The sequence below is a fragment of the Amia ocellicauda genome, chromosome 8, assembly GCF_036373705.1.
Source record: "Amia ocellicauda isolate fAmiCal2 chromosome 8, fAmiCal2.hap1, whole genome shotgun sequence".
Taxonomy (NCBI): domain Eukaryota; kingdom Metazoa; phylum Chordata; class Actinopteri; order Amiiformes; family Amiidae; genus Amia; species Amia ocellicauda.
The window spans coordinates 11,123,901-11,140,715 of NC_089857.1; the positions used below are offsets into that span (position 1 = coordinate 11,123,901).

The 16,815-nt window shown below is 39.0% G+C and overlaps 1 protein-coding gene across 1 annotated transcript in view; it reads right to left on the minus strand.

Annotated features, from left to right (window-relative positions):
* Positions 1 to 1,141: 1,141 nt before the first annotated feature.
* Positions 1,142 to 16,815, minus strand: part of lnpep (leucyl/cystinyl aminopeptidase) — a 32,897-nt gene continuing 17,223 nt past the window's right edge. The window contains exons 4-18 of the mRNA XM_066712003.1: positions 15,439 to 15,570; positions 15,042 to 15,162; positions 13,006 to 13,157; positions 12,542 to 12,655; positions 11,772 to 11,903; positions 10,991 to 11,122; positions 10,669 to 10,808; positions 9,859 to 9,950; positions 9,582 to 9,765; positions 8,951 to 9,107; positions 8,359 to 8,543; positions 7,455 to 7,616; positions 7,036 to 7,176; positions 6,047 to 6,128; positions 1,142 to 5,923 (exon numbers count right to left, since the gene is read on the minus strand). Coding sequence (XP_066568100.1) covers positions 5,792 to 5,923; positions 6,047 to 6,128; positions 7,036 to 7,176; positions 7,455 to 7,616; positions 8,359 to 8,543; positions 8,951 to 9,107; positions 9,582 to 9,765; positions 9,859 to 9,950; positions 10,669 to 10,808; positions 10,991 to 11,122; positions 11,772 to 11,903; positions 12,542 to 12,655; positions 13,006 to 13,157; positions 15,042 to 15,162; positions 15,439 to 15,570 — 2,058 coding nt within the window. The 3' untranslated portion in view covers positions 1,142 to 5,791. The remainder of the gene's footprint in view (positions 5,924 to 6,046; positions 6,129 to 7,035; positions 7,177 to 7,454; positions 7,617 to 8,358; positions 8,544 to 8,950; positions 9,108 to 9,581; positions 9,766 to 9,858; positions 9,951 to 10,668; positions 10,809 to 10,990; positions 11,123 to 11,771; positions 11,904 to 12,541; positions 12,656 to 13,005; positions 13,158 to 15,041; positions 15,163 to 15,438; positions 15,571 to 16,815) is intronic.

Here is a 16,815-nt window from a genome sequence, read left to right on the forward strand (position 1 = left end):
TGTGTGTGTGTGTGTGTGTGTGTGTGTGTGTGTGTGTGTGTGTGTGTGTGTGTGTGTGTAGAAAATCACGTGTTTCAGCAATCAACACGGTTATCAATCTTTCACAATGACTGACGTTATTACAAAACCCAGATTGTGACATAGCGCATAAACTGTGGGTCAGTCGGTTAGAGGAGAAAGTATTTATAACTAATATTTTAAGGAGTTTACAGCTGAAACGCCATATAGGTATTTCATTAAAATATCTAGTAACGTATAAGAACGGATATGCCAGAGAAATTCACCTACACACAGATATTTACAAATTTGTGCGGCTGATCTTCATCATAGCTTTATGACCTAGAAACAGCTGCTATTATGACGATCATTCAGCGTCAGACCCTGTGCGGCATCACTGGCCGCACGGGCCACACGGGCCACACGGGCTGCCCTCATCACTTGTGCTACACGAACATAACGTCCTTTATCGCGGAGCCTTTCTTTTTTTAACATCCTATGGACACACTTGGCCGTGTCCAAACGCAATGGGGGCGTCAGAGGTTATATTATTAGTATGTTTGGGGGCGTTGACAAGTAACATTAAAAACCACAAAATAAAATTATAGACAACAGACCTTAATTTATCCGCCCCCCGCAGCTTAGGACCTGGGCGACCGCACCGCTTCCCCTGGCCTAGTTACAGCCCTGAGCCCCGCAGTAACAGTCATTAGAGCTTTACAATGGCAGGCTGGAGTCAATGTAGGTCTACTTTTTAAGTTAGCCATACCTCTAGATGTTCTTTTATTTTACAAATACAAGCTTGTTGGTTTGTGCGGAGTGATTAAATTAGATTAGATTGATTGATTGATCATCTGTTCCAGTCTTCATAATAGCCGACTCTGGATTGACAAGCATGTTTCTAACTTTTAGGGAAAACAATGTTTTTGCAATAGGTTTTATTCATATGTTCAAAGATATTTAAAACATATTTGTCCAAATACGAGTATATACTGCATTGATACATATTTTATAATGCATATTTTTAGGCCATATATTTTAATTCACTTGATGCAGCATATTTTACACTGATGAAATCAACATGAAAGGTGTTAGCAAAAAACACACACTCACACTAGGTGTAAATGAAAAAAGGACAACAATCTGGCAATTCATGAGATTTTATTTCCATAGCTGTGATGTGTGCAAATAAAACCAAAACAAAAAATAACAAAGTATGGAAGCCAATTCTTTCAAAGCAGAGGGGACATAAAAAGCTTAAAAATGAAATGATAATCAAGAAACCCCTAAAAGGTGTGTGAATTGAAGCACTTTTCACACACAACTGCAATATTCACAAAAGCAACATTAGCTTAAAACAAGAGATCACGCTAAGTTACCACCAATCTTACAATAAAACAAAATCAGCGGTTTATTTTCTAGGATGAGCAGTGCTATAACATTTATAATTTTAAAACATTCAAATCATGTCTACTTTATTGTATTATTTTTTAAATCTCTCTACTTAATGTTTGAGCAGGTGCAAACTTTGATTTAAAGCAAGGCTGGGTAAAATATGTCCAAATGCATCAGTACAATGCCTTGTCCTTTCATTATTCACAATAACCTGAGATGCATTCAATTAAGAACACAAGCTTCTCACCTATAGACCTTACTGCTGTTTCACAAAACAAACAGAATTCAAGCACACAAAAATAAAACTTTGACACATGGCCTAAAAACATAAAACACAAATCTGAAATATGTTCAACTGGAACATAGATACATCCTGAAATGAAACAACTTACAATACATTTTCATAACAAAACAAAAACAAACCAGCAAAAGTGATGATGAGATGGAAAGATGCATCGGGCTGCCAGTTTTCAACATTTAAATTTGCCGTCTCCTCTATCTGCCTTTAAAGAACTGACATTTTATAAAATCCTCCAATCTCTGTGTTAATTAAATCGGATATCTCATGATGACAGCACAAGCTCAGGTATATTCCAAGTTAAACATTCCTTAAAGAAAACTGATTTGACTCAATACCATTATTTCAGGAAATACATAAAATCTATTGAAATATCCTCATTGCCACATTCTGAAAATGCTAAAAACAACAACTAAACAGCATTAAATCTTGCATTAAAAGGGGTACAATTTCAATGGCAGCAATAACCTCTGTCCATTGAATACTTGTGTTTGTTGGTGCAAGAAACAATGATGGTGGATTTGAGAGAAATACACGCTGAAAAATGGCAACCCTATGTGCAATGAACCCTGCCCTAGTTTACCACCTGGGGACATTGTTACTTGTTCCAAGTTAAATTAACATATCAGATACCAGGTGCAACATACCTTATAAGGCTTTGTACATACAAGATTTACCACAATTTTTTAGACACATTTTTCTAGAGCCATTCCATTTGGTGACAGTTGTGCCCAAGGCCCTGGAACTGGGTTTTCATTTCAGAACATCTCCTTACCAAACATGATCTCAGTTACATAGTAGATGTTATGTCTTGTTGTCATGTTGTCTTGTATACTAGCTGCATTGGCAACTGTAGACAGGCTGTGTCCTTACTATACTAGAAAGACCCACCAACTGATTCAGGAACAGATGGGATGTCTTGGTTAAGGATCACGTGGAAAACACAGCCAACCAGCGAGATCAGCTGGTCTTCAACACTCTGGGGGGTGGGGGGGACAACACCTCTGCCATACATGATGTATTTTCAGAGCATCGAAGTGCTTACAGTGCAATTATCCCAGGATCTCTATTGCGAGAGTCTACACAATCAGCTCTGCAAGAATACCAAGTGCTGATGCCACATGGCGCCTTGAGTAGTAGTGAGCATGAGGAGGAGCTGTGATAATGCCTGATCTGGAGCAAAGCCTGGAGGACATGCATGAACTGAAGCAATTGCCTGAAGGAAAGCAGAAAATCGCAATGTTTCCACAAGCTTTACGAAGCCCCCTTCAAAGGGGTTCACACTTTTACCCTGCCCGATTGTCTCTGAAGATAAACCTCAGAACTAATTAAAGACAGGAAACAACTATTTGAATGAGATACTCGATTCCACACACACACACACACACACACAAAGCTGAAGTATAATATAAACCCTCTTGGCATTATACTAAGAAAACACACACAAAAGCCAGTCCACTCCGGTGCAAAAACAAACAAAAATGGCCTAAAAAAATAAATAAAAATGGACCCCTGAGTGTTACAGCTTTAAAAAGGTGAAAGTAAAATGTACCCTTGTAGGGTAAAGCAATACAAGCTATGCCAGGTGAAAAACAAAAACATGCACCCCCTGCAGCACTAAATTAATTAAACAGTACAAACATGTCAATTCATTAAAAACGGATTGATACAAGTTACAGACATTTACTGCTGCGGGAATCCACCACAGCACACTGTATTCCCTGGTTCAGTGCTCCCCCTTCTGGAAATACATGACCAACTCAGTCTAGCAAAGCTTTCAATATTACCAGTCTTCATTTGAATAAAAGTTTCTTACGTGCACACACACTTTTTACAACCCGTTTTTCTATACTGCTTTAAGAGAGTCCTTGTAAATCCTTGTGACAACCTGCTATTGAGACACCTGGAAAATAGTCTATCATTAGTCCCATTCACTACAATCAACAGAAGGCAAACAACAACTGTATAAAACAAACATCTCCATGGCCAATATTGTTTTCTAGATTTCTTGATATTATATAAAAAAAAAACATTCAGTAAAATCACGAGTTCTTTCTTCAATACATGACCCCTGGTTCCTGTTGTTACGTTTTTTTTATTATTTTTTTTGAATTTTCTAAAACATTCAAATTTCCAATAATCAACAATCTTTGCATTTCTGACATTAAACAAAGAACAACAACAAAATGGCAGACAGAAAGTAGCGTACCTTTAACACTAAACACAACAAGTACAGAATGGGATTTTAAGGATTAAAAATAAAACAAAAGTTTTATTTAAATTGAAAGAAAGCAAGATGCATTTCATGCTTACCTTTCTGTCCACCAGGAAGGAATAAGTACAGTTGATTTGAGGAATAAAGATTTAAAAATAAATTTAAAAAAATATTCATGACTGGTTTAACTGACTGTGATCAGCACCACCAAAATATTTTTTAGGTAAGGAAGTCCAAAACTTGCTCTAATTTGGGTCTATTTACCTGAAAGTGTGTGTTCAGTGTTATGTACCTTGAAGCAAAAATATTTAGCAATGTTGATATATATATATATTTTAGGAGACAAATCATGGTTCTGACTGGAGTCATCGAGTGTCATCTCTCACTGTGCCGTCGCCTGCAGTATAACTATCCACGTGCTTTATACTTTAGACATTTAAGGAGTCTAAAAGATTTAACAGGTAGTACAAAAATAATATATTGTAAAATGCATAGATTTCAGATCTGTTACAATTACAAAGTAAATTACCCTAATACCATTCTGTTTAACAAACACACCAGCACAATGACCACGTTTGCAGTTTTCTGTATACAGAGTATTAAAAACAAAATACATGCCAAAAATAGTGAGTTAGTTCGAGAAGGACTGAAAGAAACGTAGATTTAATCATTTCACATCCCAGCAGATATCAAGACATTAAAACAACACCATATAGCATATATATATATATATATAATTATTATTATTATTAACAGTCATCTGTAGGTATTAGGTACAGCAATATAATCGCTCCAGTACTTGAGACCCATTTAACATATGGATCTATCTTAGATTTCAAACTACTTTGATTTATTATTAGGTATTATTATGGGGGGGAAAGCTCGATGGCTGTTCTGGGATCACAGATATAATAAGAGCTTCCAACTGAAAATCAACTCCACCAAGATTTACACCCAATTCCAGCCTGGGAACCCTAGCCCACGAGCTAAATATCAAATTAATCTAGCTTGTTCAACTGTTTTTGTCTTCATGCAGAAGTCTTTAATTAATTTAATTTATGTCTCCTTTAGTTTTACATTCCTACCGGAAAACACAAAAACAAATGTGTATATCTGTATGCGTACTGATAGCCATGTTTATGCATCATCTATGCATCTGAAAATAGAGGGAAAAAATGCAAAAGCATCCTGTGCATAAAATTAGAAAAAGCCTGAAAATACACAAAAGTATTTTATATATATATATATATATATATATATATATATATATAGGTATGTACAGAATAATTACAAACTTGCAAGGACTGCACTACCTTGCACCACACACATACAGATCAGAACTTATTAAAAGTAATCAAGCCCAAAACAATGAAAAAATGGGTGTTCCCACCAAAACATACAGCCCAATGAGAGATTTCTTTCATCTTTAGGTATATTTAGATTGAAATAAAAGTGACCTCCCTTAAAAAGTAGCACTGCTCTGTAGCTGCAGCTGTACCAGAGTGCAATCCTGGATTCAAGAAAAGAAACTTACAATCCAGCTGGAGTGAAGAGATTACAACAGTAAGATTCAGTACTACCATAGTGTAACAGCATTCAGTGTTGAATGATAGAAAGGGGCACTAAAGTCATGGTAACATATGATGCAGTTCAAACATTTGGTCTGTAGCTGAATACATCAACATTGAAGAGAAGGTTCTAACCAAACAAACAAAAACACAAAAACACACAAAGTGGCCCTGAGCTAGCTAGAACTCCTAATAGTGCAAACAATGTTGTTGGAGTGATGACTGGCCCCTGCAGGAGCCGGCTTACAGCACTGACAGACAGAGGCTTCAGAAAGGGAAAGCAGGGAAAGGCTCTGACCATAGGGGGCGGCTGACAGCTTAAAGCCAGTTATTTAGAGTGTCTAGGTTCTTGTCCATCCACTGGATGTTCAGCTTTATGGTTTCAATGGCTCCTTGCACAACTCTCAGCTGGGAACCCTTGTCCTTGAGCGACTGAAAAAAAGTCATTACCTGCAAAAGGCAAAAAAAAAAAAAATAATAATAATAATAATAATAATATATATATATAATAAAGTTGAGAAATTCTGTAAATCTGCGCTTTCATAATTGAAGAAAACTTTTGTGAACACTGACCTCGAAAAGACGCATATTGGTCGAAAATTGTTGTGTTGTTGTCATGACGATACTCTGAATGGCAAAAGATCCAAGGGGAAACCTGCAAGTACACCGGAGCAAAATGTATAAGGTTGTAATCCTTTGTGTAGTTTGTATAGCTGTGCAATGATACAACAGTGTCTGACAGACTTTTATCAGTGCATTTGAAGTGGGCCTTGATCTGAACTTGTAACACAAGAATGTCATTCAGTTATACAAAATAATTATGAAGATTATGGTAATTTGTATTTAATCTCTCTTGGATTAGATACAGGTACATCTTTCTGCTGGGTTCTAAACAGTCATATCACATTTTTACTATTTGTAATAGGCAATGGCTACCACTGAAAATGACTTCCTCCTCTTCTTCTGTCAGTAAAAGGATTATCATTATTAACAAATACAATGATTGCAGAGGTAGTTTAATTGTAAATTGTCTATATTCTGTTTTGTCCAATTTTCTTGGAGAAAAAAAAACAAAAAAGTGATCACAACATTTTTTTATATTTTTTTTTACAGAAAATGACAGCCATGTAACGGTTAACAGACTCCCATGGTTCCAAGAAAGATGCCCATTTAAAATCTGCTGGAAAATGTGAGTGGGGTTACAATTTGTGCTGCTACCCTAACATGTGCAAAGCAGAAACCGCGTACACATTTTGTGCCCAGAGAATGTGTCTGAGCAGGTCTTGGGAAAGAAGGTTAGAGATGCAGTCATCGAGTGTAGACTGTCCCTACCAAGCCCATGGAAGAGTGATATACTCTTATACACAATATATAGATTAAAAAAAAAAAAATCTATAAACAGAGCAGATATCGTAAAATCGCTCTTCCCCTACCCATGTATTGTAATCCCCATTGATACTGACACCTGCACAAAGCAGGCCCAGCTCATTGTCAATGTCAACGTCTGTCGCAGACCTGGGGGTACAGTAAGGGAGCCCGGCACTCTCTGCATATCTACTCACTTCTCTAGGATCCTGTCCCAGTTTTCCTTGACGAAGTCCCAGGCATACAGGTGGCCGGCGAAGTTCTTGCAGATTGTGCTGATGACGAGAGGCAGCTCTTGTGTTTGAATATCACTGTCCTCAAGGCTAGCCTGCAGTAACCTGTGACGAAGAATAGTAACAGACAGGATGTGACGTGCTCAGCATTTCCCCCACCTCTAAACAATTACTCCGCCTGCACAGCAAGTCTCATTCAGTTTCTGCTAGACAGCAACAAGAACACAAAGCCATAGTTCACCTGAATTCCCATCGGACGTACAGTATGTCCCTACTTGCTGTAGAATGAGTTCTGCTTTAAGCCGTGGAGTCAAGAAGCAGCAAAGCCACATTTTCCACAGCCTAAAGCTCCTTTTATTATTCTCCTTTTGTACGAGACTCACCACACTATCTTCCGGATATCCTGTGTGCTCGCCAAGGCTTGCAGGATCTTTTTTTTTTCCGCCCCAATCTTGGACAGCTTGTAGGCTGTAAATAGCTTCTCCCACCCGTCATTAGTTTGGGCACCAACTGTAAAGACTGTTTTCATTAAGTCCCCAGGTAATCTGCAACACAGAATCCAGAGTCACAAATGTTGTTGTTTTTTAAACATAGTTGTGGATCTATTGCAAAGTTATGTTTCATGGCCTTGTTAAACAGGAGAGGTGATTGAAGAGACTCATTGAAGGCAGCTTGTTTGTTTGTTGACCGTTTACTATAAAAACATTTTAACTGAATGTGGTTATCTTCACATGTTGATTGTTAATGTGAAGTGTAAAATCCAACTGGCCAATGAAATAAGTTTTTGATATATAACTTTTTTACTATCAATTAAATCTATTGCAATTAGGGCCTTTCATATAGAGGCTTCCCTGAGCCCTTCACATTAAAAATTAAAAACAAAAACCAACCTAAGAATATAAAATTCAATACATCCTCCAAAAGTTCCATTTGCCACAGAGAAACCAGTAAAACACAGAATTTTTGATTTAGCTGACAGTACAGCAATAAGACAAGCCATGTACATCTCAGACGCATACACCTCAACAGGCCAGTACCATGTAGAAACGCCTCTGCTTAATGATGTGTTTGAATTTTTTTTTTTTTTTTAATGTATACAGTGAGTCAGCATTACAGAGTTCAAGAGGGAGACGGCTCTAAAGACTTGTCCACCAAGAGAGCCACACCTCAGCACTGTCCATTCATTTCAACTGGTGTCTCGGGACACAAGGTATCGTAAGTAGGGCCATTTCCAGTTCACAACTGTTAAAACGTCATTAGGCAGCAATTCATCCTTAATCAGTTTACCTAAGCGTACTGTTCTCTGATATCCATTTCTGAAAGAGGCTATCTGCATTCTTTATACACGAATCCAGTTTGTGTTGGCAAGCCACTTCAAGCAAGGAGGACCTCAGCTGTTGTTTGGACACAGATTCCTCTTCATCCCAGGTCTGATTGTTCATTAGATTTCCAAAAATACGCAGAATGCGTTTCTGTTAAACAATTGTAAAAATAATAAAAAGTAGATACTGTTAAGGCAGAAGAACACAAGTTATGTAATAGTTTAAAATGTTAGCTATCACAAAGCAGGCGGCCAAAAAACCTTTCAGCCTGGGTCCCTTGCTTCTTTCAACAAACTCTTCTTAGTTTATTAATTCATTAATTTTATGCTAGCAAATTAAACAGCTCCCATCAATGAAATCCATTCACTAAAGTTTAGTAACTAGTATTCAGCTTGAAACTGCCGTAAAATGACTCCTTAGATGCTGTTCGGTTCACTGCAGCTGCATCGGGGGGGATCATCAACAACGAAACGAATGTCCAAGTGACACGGTTTCAAATGAGGGATTTGTGAACATTTGACTAAAATGGTGCAATAAGACACAATCTGCTTTCTTACCGTCATCCTGCTAACCAACGGCAGCATCCCTCTCTTGTCCAACAGCCTGTAGATGTAATTGAGCCTGGACAATGCCACGGTCACAGGTACCATCTCGGTCTCGTTGACAAGATACTCAGTGAGCTTCAGAACCTGTCTAAAGGATGTCCGTCCCAGCCTTAAAAAAACAAAAACAAAGGAGATTCGTGTGACTCGCGTTTCATCTCCACGCTTTGGCTTTTTCACTGCAAAGTGATGAATTATAACACAGCTCATTAATACAGCGTTTCCCAAGTTAACCTTCATGTGGAAGCCCCTATGTAACATACAACACAACAGAAGTAATCAATAAATGTTCCTGCATTGGCAGAAGGATTCAAGACAAGAAAGGCAAACTGAGCTACTAGATAATTAAATCATTTAGAGGGGGGGAAAATAATAATATAGGGCAGCACCAAAACACACATTTACATGTACACCCTGCCTTGCACCCAGATCTTGCCGGGTTGTATGAAGCAGTTATTGATGCTGGATGGTGTCTAGTGTCGGTAACACAAGCTGGTAGCATGTTCATCATGTATGCCTACACTTGCCGTTTTCGTTGTCACTCTGTATTCTATATTGCAAGGGTACTCAGAAGATCAAAACCTACCTTGAAATGGAAAATATGTCATTGATCAGGTTGGCTCGGTCCTGGTAGGTGAAAGCTAGATGATCGCTTTGTAACGTTTTGATCAAATCTGTCCATCCTTCTTCTCCATAATGTACAATGTAGAATCCCTCATTCTTAAAGTTAAACTTCAGCCACTGTACACCATCGGCTACATTAAACATGGCTTAAAAAAACAACAGCATTCCAACAATGTTATTTTGACAAGAATCCGAAAAAAAATCTCAATTTGAATGGGAGAGAAAGACACCAGACTTACCAGATTTATTCTTCAGCAAAAAGTCCTGTCTGCAAGCCAAGGAGTTACTGCAGGTGTTGTTGACGAACACCAGGGGAATCTGCCACAGGTTGCTTTTGGAGAAACACAACTGATCAGTTCAGAGTACACAACAGTCGAGGCCTGAACTACACACCCCAGAATGTCTACACAAATGCAGCCAGTAAAATGACATTTTTACATCTTCTCATCACACAAAGCTGTAGAGGCAGTGCTTGGTTGCAGATGTGTATGAAACCCCACAGTCCAGTGAAAACAGCTATGGACTCAGCATCATTGCTTTAAAAGATTCAACATCATTATATATTTTCATTTCTGTTTTTCATTATTATTATTATTATTATTTTTATTTCTTGGCAGACGCCCTTATCCAGGGCGACTTACAACATAAGTGCAACACAAAGTGCAAAAATACAGTTAAGTAAAAGGCATCAATCATTACAAATTCAATCTAACTAAAACATAGCAATTCAAAATATAATACATTTTACAATTTACAATTTACACAGACAAGTGAGGTCCTACATCCTGGATGGTAAAAGTGCTGTCAAGATGTAGGGTCACAGTCAAGGGCTACGGGAAAGGGAGCAAGGAGGAAAACTAATTGAAAACACAAGAAGCATAATAAAACTGAAGTGCTATCTAGCGGGGATAAAAGGACTAATATTACAAGTACTGTCGGAAAAGATGCATCTTGAGTAAGCGCCGGAATGAGGTCAAGGACTCTGCTGTTTTCATGAATCCCAGAAGTAGTAAAACTCTAGTCGGTACGATAGCCCTGCCTTTCATTACCTGGAATGGGTTGTTGAATTATCAGAGTCCACCTGTAGCTGGAAGTGCTCCTGAACAAGCGTGACCTGTTTGCCCTTTTTGGTCACCGTCACCAAAGGAAACCCTTTTTGGAGCGTCCAAGTGTTCATCATTTCTGTTACCTGGCAACCAAAAACAGAGAGTAATAAATATATATATATATATATATGCAAATTGAGAAAGTCACAGCAGAGGGGAGGGGGGTTATTAGGAAAATATGGACCTTGAGGAAAATAATTAAGCTAAACCTGAAGCTTTCTTCAGCTGTTTGCCAACATCACACATATTCTGCCACCCTACTTACCTTGGAAATACTGTTCCACAAGTCTTCATTTTTTGTGTTCATATTTTTGTACTTGTTTAAATATCGAACAACTCCTTGCTGGAAGTCATCACCAGTCAATGTTGAATTTAACATCAGCAAAATAGAGGCACCCTGAACAAAACAAAAACAAATACAAGGAACAAGAAGAACCAACAATACATTACTTCAGAAACATGACAACAATCTAGCAGCAGGGTGAGATACAGATTGATCTACTTTTTACTTTAAAAGACAGACAGCAGACAAGCCTCAGGACAATCAAGTAGTCAACATTCTAAAATCACAATATTTCTTACTTACAGCTATTACAAAATCTGATGACAGTAGGTATTTAAAGGTTAATGATTAAAGTTACATCTTCATTGTAATATACATCAACCTTTTCTGTACCCTTCCATCAAAAAATAACATTTTAAAAGAGTCAAGAAATGGAAATGCCAGACAGAACCAAGGTTATTTTGCTTCTGCAGTATATGTACAGTAATCTTACATGATGAAGTCTGCCATCAGCTGTTTTTTAGAGGTTATTAATGGAAACAATTTAGAATAACCTTAGAGTGACTTTGAAGTATTTTTCCTACTTATCCCCAAATAAATTATAATTACTTATCTAATCTTAAATACGCACAATCTATTTTACTCACTAAAAGCATTACGTAGATAAGAAATCACACAAAACCTGACTAGACAGTTCCCTTTTGACAGTTACACAGATAAAATTAATGTTTAACACCTTTGAAATTAATTACTCAAACATTACCTTCTCATATGACACAGAGTCAAACATTTCCTCTATCTCTTCCGGGGTTGTCACATTGGTGGATATTGGATGGGAGGAATTTAATGAATCTCTGGCCAAAGCTTTAAAGCGAGTGATTAGGAAATCATCTTCCTAGAAGAAGCAGAGCAACACATGTGAAACTTAAACCATTTCACTGCACACAAAGTGACAAGAGAAAAAGAAAATCCAGTTCCTCAATTTTCTGAGGTTTGCATGCTGCAATGGGGAATAGGGTCTTTCTTGGACTGAGCAAGGCCAGTGTGCAGGCTCTGAACAGCATGGGAAAGCAGAACACAACTGGCTCCCAACTAATGCAGCTGTGTTTGTGCATGCCCAGTAAGTGTTTCTGGCATGGATCTAGAAATGTTGCAATTCGTTTTAAGACTAACAAGCATAGCCTGTGGGCCTCAATGCTGAATCAACTAACCCTACCCCTTGAAGCTGCTCAGATACAAGTGAATTAGTTTTGGATTAGAAAAAGTTTCCATAACACCTAAACTGTCAGCACACCACCTTTAAACAAACACAGGGAGAATAGCAGGACAGAATTAGGATGCTAGATATCAATATATTTCTTTAAGATCTGTCATATGGGGCTGGGCCACTTAGACTAGCTTACTAACAGTTTATTTGACTACACTGCTTACATTATTGGTATTTCTGTATTAATGTAACCTCAGTTATAATGTAAATGTAATATAAAGTTTTACAATGATATACATCAATAAGTTTAAAAAATATCAACTTACAATTTCAAGTTCAGGGAATGTTTTCTCTATTGACATATATTCCATGTATGTAGCAAAACCTTCATTTAGCCAAAGATCATTCCACCACTCCATTGTAACCAGATTACCAAACCACTGCAAAAACAAACAAAACAAATAAGTAAAACAATTATGAGCAACACACATTTAATCGGAGGCCAAACTGAATAACACAATACTATTCTTTAATGAAGTTTAAGAACATTTCAATTTGGATTCGTCTTATTTCTTATGTATTCATAACATTAACAGCTTTTAACTTCCTACAAGTCATCTTTATTTTGTAATGTCATGTTTTACAAAACTTTGAACACCTCATACCAAATAAAGAGTTTTTTTTTGTTTGTTTGTTTTGTTTTTCACAAATCAGCAGCTTTAGAAAGCACCCAACATAACACAACTACAAGAGGAAATCACAGTATGAGATTAAGTTGATTCTACTGTACCTGGTGTGCAAGCTCATGAGCTATAACCACAGTGACCAGCTGCTTGTCCATCACAGAGGAAGTGTTGTCATATAAGAGGGTGGTCTCCCGGAATGTGATCAAACCCCAGTTCTCCATGGCTCCAGCCAGAAAATCAGGAATGGCCACTAAATCTAGGAGCAGATTGCAGGAATAACAGAATTAGCTTTTCTGAGTGTTAAAATTGAAAGGCTATTTCTGGTGCAAGAAGTCATTGGTGCTTTGCTTATGCATGGAATGACTAGAAATAAAACTTGTACATGTATCTTTAAAATTATAGTGGGGGAAAAAAGTATTTGATCCCCTGCCGCTTTTGTACGTTTGCCCACTGACAAAGAAATGATCAGTCTATAATCTTAATGGTAGGTATATTTTAACAGTGAGAGGCAATAACAACAAACAACACGAACGCAATTTTAACACGAACGCATTTCAAAAAAGTTATACATTGATTTGCATGTTAATGAGGGAAATAAGTATTTGACTCCTTCGACTTAGTACTTGGTGGCAAAACCCTTGTTGGCAATCACAGAGGTCAGACGTTTCTTGTAGTTGGCCACGAGGTTTGCACACATCTCAGGAGGGATTTTGTCCCACTCCTCTTTGCAGATCCTCTCCAAGTCATTAAGGTTTCGAGGCTGACGTTTGGCAACTCGAACCTTCAGCTCCCTCCACAGATTTTCTATGGGATTAAGGTCTGGAGACTGGCTAGGCCACTCCAGGACCTTAATGTGCTTCTTCTTGAGCCACTCCTTTGTTGCCTTGGCTGTGTGTTTTGGGTCATTGTCATGCTGGAATACCCATCCACGACCCATTTTCAATGCTCTGGCTGAGGGAAGGAGGTTCTCACCCAAGATTTGATGGTACATGGCCCCGTCCATCGTCCCTTTGATGCGGTGCAGTTGTCCTGTCCCCTTAGCAGAAAAACACCCCCAAAGCATAATGTTTCCATCTCCATGTTTGACGGTGGGGATGGTGTTCTTGGGGTCATAGGCAGCATTCCTCCTCCTCCAAACACGGTGAGTTGAGCTGATGCCAAAGAGCTCGATTTTGGTCTCATCTGACCACAACACTTTCACCCAGTTCTCCTCTGAATCATTCAGATGTTCATTGGCAAACTTCAAACGGGCCTGTACATGTGCTTTCTTGAGCAGGGGGACCTTGCGGGCTCTGCAGGATTTCAGTCCTTCACGGCGTAGTGCGTTACCAATTGTTTTCTTGGTGACTATGGTCCCAGCTGCCTTGAGATCATTAACAAGATCCTCCTGTGTAGTTCTGGGCTGATTCCTCACCATTCTCATGATAATTGAAACTCCACGAGGTGAGATCTTGCATGGAGCCCCAGACCGAGGGAGACTGACAGTTATTTTGTGTTTCTTCCATTTGCGAATAATCGCACCAACTGTTGTCACCTTCTCACCAAGCTGCTTGGTGATGGTTTTGTAGCCCATTCCAGCCTTGTGTAGGTCTACAATCTTGTCCCTGACATCCTTGGACAGCTCTTTGGTCTTGGCCATGGTGGAGAGTTTGGAATCTGATCGATTGCTTCTGTGGACAGGTGTCTTTTATACAGGTAACGAGCTGAGATTAGAAGCACTCCCTTTAAGAGAGTGCTCCTAATCTGAGCTCGTTACCTGTATAAAAGACACCTGGGAGCCAGAAATCTTGCTGATTGATAGGGGATCAAATACTTATTTCCCTCATTAACATGCAAATCAATTTATAACTTTTGTGAAATGTGTTTTTCTGGATTTTTTTGTTGTTATTCTGTCTCTCACTGTTAAAATACACCTACCATTAAAATTATAGACTGATCATTTCTTTGTCAGTGGGCAAACGTACAAAATCAGCAGGGGATCAAATACTTTTTTCCCTCACTGTATCATTATAAGTAACATGACACTGAAGTAAAAAGTAAGACCCTAGTTGCTGTACTTTAACACAAAATATGAATATGCTTATAGATAAAGCTGGCTTTATGCACCATTAGAATAGAGTTCAAGAATGCATTTATTTACCCAATTTCTTCAGTGGGTATTTTATCTGGAAAAACTGGTTATAAAATTCCAGCAAATGTGCCGCAGTGTCCAGTGCATAGCTGACTTGGTCCAGCTTTTCTGGAACAGTATACACCGAGACCTGGGAATAGACAAAACACAGATGTCACAGCACCCTTACTTACCACATACAAACCAAACGCTCACCAATTCACATTTAACAAGATGTTCACAAGAGATTTGAATTGGACGGGTGAGATATTCAACCAAGCATTTAAATAACGTGTAAATGTAATGATCGGTTCTGTAGCTCTACTGTTTCTAGCAAAATTATACAATGAACGGTTTCAAATTAATTTACTAAAGAGAATACACACAATAACCGACTATGATGAGAATGTACAAACCAAATGCTTACCAGAGTACCATTGACATCCTTGCTGATGTTTTTGAAGTTGCCCACAATAAATGCCACTAGGTAAGTGCTCATGGTTACACTCTTCTCAAACTCATCTTCAAACAGTCTATCAGACAATTTAACAGTCTTGTTCTGCAGAGCAAATACATTAGTTATTTTCTTCTGAAAGAGCTGATACAAGATTTATATCCAATATATCATGAAAGGAGGAAAACGTGCATTTCAGTGATACATCTTCTGCAGTTGCTTCTATAATACACCAATCAGCCATTACATTATGACCACCTGCCTAATATTGTGTAGGTCCCCCTTTTTGCCGCCAAAACAGCCCTGACCCGTCGAGGCATGGACTCCACTAGGCCTCTGAAGGTGTGCTGTGGTATCTGGCACCAAGACGTTAGCAGCAGATCCTTTAAGTCCTGTAAGTTGGGAGTTGGGGCCTCCATGGATCGGACTTGTTTGTCCAGCACATCCCACAGATGCTCGATTGGATTGAGATCTGGCGAATTTGGAGGTCAAGTCAACACCGTGAACTCGTTGTTATGTTCCTCAAACCATTCCTGAACCATTTTTGCTTTGTGGTAGGGCGCATTATCCCCCTGAAAGAGGCCAATGCCATCAGGGAATACCGTGTCCATGAAAGGGTGTACATGGTTTGCAACAATGCTTAGGTAGGTGATTCGTGTCAAAGTAACATCCACATGAATGGCGGACCCAAGGTTTCCCAGGAGAACATTGCCCAAAGCATCACACTGCCTCCACCGGCTTGCCTTCTTCCCATAGTGCATCCTGGTGCCATGTGTTCTCCAGGTAAGCAACACACACACACCGGGCCATCCACGTGATGTAAAAGAAAACGTGGTTCATCAGACCAGGCCACCTTCTTCCATTGCTCCGTGGTCCAGTTCTGATGGTCACGTGCCCAATGTAGGCGCTTTCGGCAGTGGACAGGGGTCAGCATGAGCACCCTGACTGGTCTGCGACTACGCAGCCCCATGCGCTACAAACTGTGATGCACTGTGTGTTCTGACACCTTTCTGTCAGAACCAGCATTCACTTTTTCAGCAATTTGAGCAACAGTAGCTCGTCTGCCTTCTAGCCTTCACTCCCCACGTGCATCAATGAGTCTTGGCCGCCCATGACCCTGTCGCCGCTTTTCCTTCCTTGCACCACTTTTGATAGGTACTGACCACTGCAGACCGGGAACACCCCACAAGACCTGCAGTTTTGGAGATGCTCTGACCCAGGACAAAATGTTCACTTGCTGCCTAATATATCCCACCCACTGACAGGTGCCATGATAACGAGATCATCAGTGTTATTCACTTCACCTGTCAGTGGTCATAATGTTATGGCTGATCGGTGTACATCTATGTT